The 9,363-nt window shown below is 36.4% G+C and overlaps 1 protein-coding gene across 1 annotated transcript; it reads right to left on the reverse strand.

Annotated features, from left to right (window-relative positions):
* Window positions 1-4,410: 4,410 nt before the first annotated feature.
* Window positions 4,411-8,367, reverse strand: LOC113708748 (CBS domain-containing protein CBSX6-like). Its single transcript, XM_027231340.1, has 2 exons — window positions 7,052-8,367; window positions 4,411-5,712 (listed from the first exon to the last, which is right to left on the reverse strand). Exons 1-2 carry the CDS (start codon window positions 7,393-7,395, stop codon window positions 4,800-4,802), a joined length of 1,257 nt encoding a protein of 418 aa, XP_027087141.1. The 5' UTR covers window positions 7,396-8,367; the 3' UTR covers window positions 4,411-4,799.
* Between the last annotated feature and the right edge of the window lie 996 nt (window positions 8,368-9,363).

The raw sequence follows: 9,363 nt of genomic DNA on the forward strand, positions 1-9,363 counted from the left end.
TAAGATTTACTTTTTTTTTTTAAGTCTAAAAATTAATAAACCTTTTCTATCAATTATAAATGGGTTTTTCTAACAGATGCCCTTGGGGCACTCATTAATGCACCTAACATTCATCTAATCTATCATATAATATACACACACACACACACACACACTAACAATTATTATCCTCCCTTATATTTATATATTTTTCTTATTTAATCTTGCCTGTCCTTTCTTCTATTTATCTACTTCTCCTAATTAATCTCATATTTTCAAGAATATAACACATGAAATATATTTTAACGATAGCGTACCCATTAGGCAAACCGATTATAAATATACTGAATATATATATATATATATATATATATGATTTCTCTCATCACTGAATTCTATGAAAATATGTGTTGCTTTCAGCTTATTCCGCCAGACCATCCGTACAATGAAAATGGAATCAACATACATACAAGTGGATCGAGTTAATTTTGAGGTAATCATCAATGGAATGAAAATCGTACACTTGACCAACATAAAAAATGCTGGATAACAACCTTTAGATGTAGATGATGCTCTCATCAATATTCAAGAAATGAAGTCTAATCACACAAATCAATCCAAACTGGTAAGAACAGAAAGCCCGAGTACCAAATTTTTGCACATGAAAAAGATGAAGATTAGGCAGCAAACTGACACAAGTTCAATAACTCGATCAAGCTGGCAAGTTTATTAAATTTGTTTTTGCACTCCCCGTTCATTAATCTTCACAAAGTAGCACAATTTAGTGACTAGAATCTCTTTTGCGAGGACTCGGATCCTCTCTTTTGGTTTGGTTTGGTTGGTAAATGAAGATCCTCCATTCACAGCTGAAGTTACATTTTTGGTTTGGTTAGTACCAAAAAGAATAAATCAAGAACGTCTTGCTGTCACTTATCTTCAGCAATTCCTTGTCTATTTTGTTACGGTCGAAGATGCTGCATGCACTTAGTTACTTGAACGTAATTAATCATTTTGCACCATTCATCAATTGATAATCTTTGTTTTTCAATCAAACTCTAAGATTAATGACCTTATTTGATGGGGGTATGTTTTACATTGGACCCTTAATTATTAACTCCAGACGCAATTTCACTTTAGTCCTTAGACTTCGTCTTTGGACATTTTACCTCCTAAAATCTGAAGCCCATTTCACTTTCATCCTTAAACTTTAAGCATCATTTACCTACTATTTTGTTTGTTTTGATAATTTCTCGTCACGTATTTCAATTCATACTTTAGGGTACGTATAAAATGTACAAATTTGCAATATTAATAATTAAAGTGAACTAAATTCATACTTTACAAGGGAAAGTGTTCAAAAATAAAAAGTTTAAGAACTAAAGTAGGAATGCATGTATAGACTTTAGCCTATTTGAGAAGACAACTACTAATTTCTCACTATTTGCTGTACATAGACAGGCAGGTGGAATACATATATACATATACATATATATATATATATATATATATATATACACGTACTTTGAGTGGCTTTTGGGGGGCAAAAAACGTCCATTGTCTTACTTGAAGAGTAGTAATTAATGGTATAGGGAGAAGAAAATATCTAAGGTTTACATAATACTGCATATTTGTTCTTCACATGTAAATGGTTATCCATTTTCTATGATACATGATCATTTAGAAATTGAAAAAAAAAAAAAAAGAAAATTTTCCAACCTGCATTTCATTCACCAACGGGTGAATATCACTTTTATGTGCATTTGAGCACAAAAATCTTAACAATGACAAAACGTAGAACATTTTTCCTTGTTTATTTATCCAATTATCTACAGATGTCATTTTCTAATCTGAAACTTAGATGTAGAAGCGTAGAAAAAAGTTTCCATTAATCAGAAATTCGCCTCCACTCACCATTCAGACCATAATGTTAGCAGATTGGAACAAATTCCATTCTGAAATAATTATATGCATGCTGGCAAGTAAGTGCAAATTAACATTTAGTTCTTCAAAATCACGCCTTCCTAAAAGGCAAGAAAATCTATTCCAATCGGTTATATTCAACATCCGGAATAAGATACAGCTTTCTGCTCTTCGAAAATGAATTTCCTGGTAGTTCTATTTCAGTCAAGTACAATTTCTTTTCCCTATGATAAAATTCGGAATGCAAGTCAGTAGTAAATTGTTAGATTCTCCTCGAATAAGATACCATCAGATGCAAACTCTAAGAATGATCAATTGTCAGGGCCATTCATCGTCATCTTCATTAGATATATATGCCACTCGTCCCATGATCTGATTGCCAGTAAACCAATCGTTTCTTGATTCTCGGTAAAGTTGTTGACCATGGCAAAATAAATGTACTAGTTTCTTGAAAGCTCCCCTCCATATTTTGATTAAAAGACAGAAAAGGAACGAAGACCATTCCTCTACGGCCAGCTTTGATGCGACAGATTTATGCCTCCAGAGAGCTCTGTTGAACATGATTCCAGCTGTTACATATTAACCTTTCTTTCTTATCTATGAGAATCTCCATTCTTCCCATGAAAGAAGATTGATGTCTATGAACATCTCAAACCTTTCATTGTTTCTATGTTTTCTTGAACACGATAATAATAGTATCAAAACGTACTGCAACTAACAATACAGCAGCAATGGAGTGCTTTGCTCCCCCGGGGAATAAGATCCTTTTATTATGTTGGAGAACAAAAAAAATTCCCAGAGATATACCGGGAAACAATTCGAAAACATATAACAAATTGGTGTGATTATTAACTTTGTAATAATCATTGCGAAACAGCATTCCAGCCAAATTGCAGGAGAAGATGAGGTATTTAAAACCATAAACAAGAAGCTTCCTTGCAATCAAATTTTAGAAGTCATAGAGCAAAAATATCCTAAGATCGGCACTCTCTTGGGGAAGATTTTTTCCTAACAATTTATTCCTTTTAGTACACATATACATATGTAGTTGTTCATGTATGTATTATATTTTTAAACGTGTTTGAACTTGATGAGAAACTCTAAAGTATGCCTTTTTGAGTTTAGCAGGAGATGGAACATGACTAACAAGGTAAGTAGTTATTTCAGCTGGAACTAATCCTGGTAAACTGCCTCGGAAGTCCCAAGACTATCTCAAATAGTTGTGATCCTGAGAGAGTCTATCTGACAGAAGTATCTGAGGGTTAGATTTAAAATATATATATATAAGATTAATTAGAAAAAGTAATAAGTATTAGGAAGGGTAATAATTATCGGTGCATGTATATACATAGTAGCTCGGGTAGAATTAGAGAAAAGGCATAAACGTAAGGGAAAGCAATAATTATCCGTGTGTGTGTGTGTGTATGTAGTAGCTCAGATAGAATTTTGGCGTCTTAACCAGTGCGCGCTCAATGGGCACCCGTTAGAAAAAGCCATCTTATTAACATCCAAATGTTTTGTGTTAAGCTTTTAATATTCTTTAGATGAATCAATTTGGTCAATTGTGTAACAAAAATACAAATTCTATGCCTGTGGTTTGACCCAAAACTTTTTAATGCTATTTCGTTAAAAACATTCAACAATGTTGTCATGACAAACAGGCTGAAAACATAGAGTGGTTGTTTCTGAATAGAAACTATAGTTATTAGTATAAGAATGCACTAATATTGAGTGCAGAATATATTTGTGTGAGGTACAATATTTGAGATAGAAAATTCTTTTATTTTTTATGCGTTTTGTTTTATTGCTAATTGAAGTTTGCTAAATATAAGCTTATGTAAACTATGCTAAAGTTTTTTCGGTTGCAATTTTGGGCCAAATTGAAAAGTTTTGTAAATTATGTGGTACATTTGGATTCCATACAAACCTTCAGGTGAACCATTCGGATATTTTGTTCAAGGGCCGATTGATTTGTCAAAATAACTGTAGAAGCCAATGGATCCAATCATGTGAGAAAGGACTACGATGAGCAAATTAAAAGTTTGAGGGACAAATAGAACTTTGTGCACAAGTTGAGGAGCTTTGGAGCAATTCAGCTGAAAAATTTTCAGTCATATGAAGATTACCTGTTCTTTCTTTTCTGGGCAAGGAGAAAACAGGAGCTAAGCTATAAATTCTTTTATTTCACTTTTTCATATCTTCAGGGAATGCATGAACTTCTACATAGAACTCTTGGAAGTCAAGACCCTCTTTAAGTTTGCAGTGATTTGTAGAGAAATTCAAGAAGGAAAATTCATCAATGGACAGAACTCCTGAAGAGAAACTGAAAAACAAGGAAGTAAGCACCCTCTGTGCATTTCAAGCTGACATTTACTAAAGCATCCACCATCTGTTCTCTGGCTGCCTTTTGACCGCGACAACTCCAGGTGCATAGAGCAGCAAAACAAATCCCAATGAAATAAGAACTGATAAATACAAGAAAATTTGTAGATAAACCTGGTTTTCGAGCAGTTTGTGAAACGAATCTTTACTCTTTAATATGAACAAATTTTTGAATCTTAACCAAAATACTACTATTTTACAGACAATCAAAAGATACTCTCCAATGGCTGAGCACCATACCAGGAAGAAACGTAGACAATGTACTATCAAAGTTCACTTGTAAGAGCAGAAATCTGATACTGGTTCTTGTCATGAACAGATAGCAAAGCCCTCACATCCGTACTGACACAATTTTAGCATATTCCATTCTCCAATTTACAAATTGAATCATACAAAACATGACTTGAAAATTTTTCCAATCCCAACAGGCCAACTTTCGTAGTATACATATACTTAAAAGTAACTATGATCTGAAGCTCAGGGAAATATGTTGCGTCAGTATAACTTCCTTCCCATTCTTAAGCAGTCCTGGCTTCAGGAACAGTTGTAGCAGGTTGTCTCATCACTGCAGCCAAAATGTCTGTATAACCCACTACCCCAGCTAAAATCTCCTCATTTTCAACGTCAGTAACCCAAACATGCGTTGCTCGGTGAGACAACATCTGAGCCATTACTGCAGCTAATGAACTTGTGGTTTTACACGTCAAGGGTGCACTTCTACCTCGATACATGCTCCTAGAAGCTCCAAAGCTTGGGCTCGTTCCACTGCTAAGAAATCCAATATTTCTGCTACTAAACTTTCTTGGCCTCGTGGCGCTACCACCATTGGCTAAATTTGAATCTTCAGCAACTGGACTTGTTGATAAATTTGCTATCGACCTGGAGGTAATATTGTCTTCAACGCCCATCACAAACTGGCCTGCAGAGAGATTAGCCAGTGCCCATGCTGCAGCTAAGTAATCACATTTCCATAGTTTACATGCGGAGATCTCACCAATAATCTTATGTTGACCATCAGATGCCGGTTCAACAACAGCAACTGCACTCAGATCCTGAGGCAGCATCCGGGTAGCATCGATGGCAGGTTGGGTTGTTGCAATGTGACAGTAGTTTAGGTTGATGGCACCAAGGGAGGAAATGGGGGTAAGGGGAAGAGGGGCCAAGGCGCCAAGGCATCCAATGAGGAAACGAAGCACATCCTCTCTTGACAAACAACAAATCTTGTCCCTAATTGTGGTAGTTGAAGATGACGAAGGACGGTTGAGACTAGCAGCAGAGTTGGCATTACTAGCACCTGAAGTATCGAGGTTCTTGAGCCACTTTCCATTATAAATAACAGAAAATCGCTTGCTTACAACTCTCCACCCTCTGCTTTTAGGGACAAGGAGTCGCTTCACGCCCTGCTTCATCATCTCAAGTGCATCTATTAATCTAAAAAGACAAAAACACGTCAGAAGTATGTAAGACAGAGGAGATTCCATACTCCAACTTTCACTTCTAAAGCTTGTGCAATCTAGATGGAAAGCCAGAATTTTGATGACAGACAGCAAGGGCAAAGCAACCCCCTTCATTTGAAAACTCTTCTATTTCAAACGAACAAATGCAATCTTTGGCTTTCATATTTCTCAAAAGCACATATAAGCTTTAAGCTGCTACTCTCTTCAATGTTTCAAAATGTGCAAAACGAAATAAGATACACGCATGAAAATGAATAAGTCAAATTTTACTGACTTAGCTCAATATCAAGTGAATGTAGCTAGAGGAGCTTGCAAACACAGTATGTTTAGGATGGGGGGTTTATTTGGAGCACGCATATAAGTTCACTCTCAGTTATACGCAATAACTTTACATTCCCATGCTTTCTGGATCAACTGATTAGGGTTCAAACCAATTACCAGATCACACTTTCCAGGAACAAGTATACAGCTTGGTCACAACTAAAAAGGCACAGTATATGGACTTCCGGTCTGGTCTAATCCTCTCCAGCCAAGAACGCTTGAAAGCTGAAATGTTTTTGTGGTGTGAAAGAGTCAAAATGATATAGCTTTCCCCAAATTAAACTTGTACTCAGTAATACTTTCACCTTACTGACTCTTTAATATAATTTTAGAGGCTTCTAAACCCTCTAATATAGCACACTGCAATAGCTGATTTAGGCATGAACTTTTTAATGAACAAGGTTTGTACTTGAACCTTGCTTTTCAACAGCAGCTGACCCCAAAATCAGCATACATGTGAAGCAGATGTGAAAACAGAAGTAGGGAGGCCAACCCAGATCTAGTAAACCAATACAGTAACTTGATATTCTTAGCTCAAAAATGAGAAAGCAAATCTTTACAAGCAATACCTTATTAAGTTGACATTGAAAGAGAAACGCTAGTAAACTTACGGCCAATTGCACATTATGATTTCTTGGTCATTTTCCTAATGCAAAGAGCAAGAAAACTTTGATAGCAGGCAACAGCTAACTTCCAATTACATTGTTACAAATCAAATACTTCACCAAGTCCCCCCCCCCCCCCCCCCAAAAAAAAAAGGCAATTATATCACAATAATTTGACTCTGGGTTTCATTTAAGAACAAATACTCTGAAAGCCAACTTAGTCACTGGACAGCCATGAAAGAAGAAGGAACTATAACAGAGGTGAACTAGAAAATAAAAAATGCTAGGTAACTTAGCCAAAGTATCAGAAGCGCAACATGGAAAATATATATATGTGTGTATACATATGTATATACATATATGTGTGTAAGTATCATAACAGCTAACCTCGTAGCAGGATCAACCTCCTTCAATAAAGAATTGTTGGGAACAACAACCTCAGCAACAGGGGTCTTCATTGCCTTATCCTGATCAGCCAAGCACTCATCTTTAGCCAAGAAAGCCACAATGTCAAGGGAATTCAGGATCCCCACAAACCTCTGCTGCCTCATTTCTGCATTCTCAATCACATTCTTCTGTGATCTCTTCTTCCACACAGCTATTCCACCTTCTGTAGACTCGCCAATTGCACGAATAGCGGCCTCTACTGTTTCTGTCTCTGCAAACTCCACCAGCTCTGGCTTCCCCACCGTCAGATCCCCCACCACGTGGTACAAAAACACTGATGCCATCTCCTTTGAAAACCAATCTCGCTCCTTTATATTCAGTATCAGTGTGATTTTGGTATTTATCTTTACCTTTGTCTCTGTTATTTTTGGGATCCAAATGGCGTGTCTGAAGACTTTTTTCAATTAAATTTTATATATCGGATTATGATAAATTGATGAGAAAGTGAAAATGGATCGGAAGCTATGGGCTAATATCTTCTTTTCGAATCAGCCTGAGAATTTCTTGATTAATCGCAGCAACCACAAAGAGACAAAGAATAATGGGAAATCCCTGATGGTTTCCTCTTAGAAGCTCAAGTCCACAAAAGGGTCGTTTCAATTTCCTAAATATTCTCAAACTTTCTCGCAATATCCAGAGAATTTCTCGACTTTTTTTCTTCTGGTATTCAAACAGGGAATGGAAGAGATTACGAGTCAGCAAGGGAAGCTGAAAAAAGGGGACAATCTTTCACCTGAATTTGAAATGATTAAATCTGCTGATTGAGTTGAAGATGAGGGATTGTTGACGAGGCTATAAGAGGGTATGGAGAAATATGAGAAGGAGATGAAAACGGGTGATGGGTAGTCTAAAAATGGTGAAACTCACACAATTAACAGCGATGAAGGGAGAGTGAGAATTGGCCATAGAGAAATGGGGGCTTCAAGATTGACGCAAAGGTTAAAATTAAGGTGAGGCCCATCAAACAAATATCAGATTTTTAGCCTCTTTTTTTCACCCCTCCTGACAGCTGAGATATTCTTTGGTTCATCTAGAATCTCAAGCAGGCTGTCTGAAGTCCGTTTCTCTTGCAATTATATGCGGAAGAAGAAGAAGAAGTAGATTCTTGACCTGATTTTGTTCCGGAGAGCGAAAAGATCGACAGGGGGGGTGGCTGAAAGGGCAGAGGTGAAGGGTCAATGATGAGGGAGACTAGAATTTGATCGATTATGTTAGACTACGACGGAGAGCAATAATTGTAGTGGATGTGACGGTGTGACTCTGGTTGGAGCAATGCATTACCATATAGGGAGGGGTGCAAACGGATCGAGTGGCTCGATTCGAGTTCGACTCAAGCTCGATCAATATCGAACTCGAGTCGAGCTCGAGCTGCTCGAGCCAGAGTCGAACTCAAAATATTAAACTCGTTAGCTCGCGAGCTCGAGTATATATATATATATTTTTTTATTTTTATTTTTAATAGTAAAATTACATAAATATCCTTAATATTTTATTATTTATTAAGAAAAAATATTATTTTATTTATTTTTTAAAAAATAAAATAATTATTTTTTATTTTTTTCGAGCTCGAGCTTGAAAATTACCAGCTCGTCGAGCTCGAGCTCGAGTTCGAGTTCGATTAAATTAAGTTAAGGCTCGACTCGATAAGGCCAAAACTCGACTCGGCTCGACTCGTTTGCACCCCTATTACCATACTATGTGTATAAGCACTATTTCTGTTTTTCTTTTTCTTTTTTTTCGGATAACAACTGTTTTTTTTTGCGCAGATAAAGTTTTGAGTAAATTCGAATCCGATTACCATCACCACGAATCAGAATATATCTCAAAGATCCTAATTCGTTTATAGAGTCGCCTGCCAATACAATTCTCGTATCGACAACGAAATTCGAACATACGATTTTTTGTATAAAAAAGTGATATGCTCTTACAAACTAAATCAACTTGCATTAGCCCGCATAACAATTGTTGCTGCTATGATACAGCATGATACTACCAAACAAATATAGGATAGGACGACTGCAGAATTAAGACGGGACAAAAGGTCATATTGAACATGAAGAAACAGAAAGTAGTCACATGTTGCTATGCCTATGCACATGCCCAGTTTGTGGGCAATTTTCCTGAGATTTATGACTCCTAAATCTTGGACAATTTAGAGTGGTCATTAGGACATAAAACATACAGGGAGAGTTAACTTTATGTCTCTTAATTTACACCTTATACAAGTCATTAATGTATCAAATGTGTGAATT

The sequence above is a fragment of the Coffea arabica genome, chromosome 9c, assembly GCF_036785885.1.
Source record: "Coffea arabica cultivar ET-39 chromosome 9c, Coffea Arabica ET-39 HiFi, whole genome shotgun sequence".
Taxonomy (NCBI): Eukaryota; Viridiplantae; Streptophyta; class Magnoliopsida; order Gentianales; family Rubiaceae; genus Coffea; species Coffea arabica.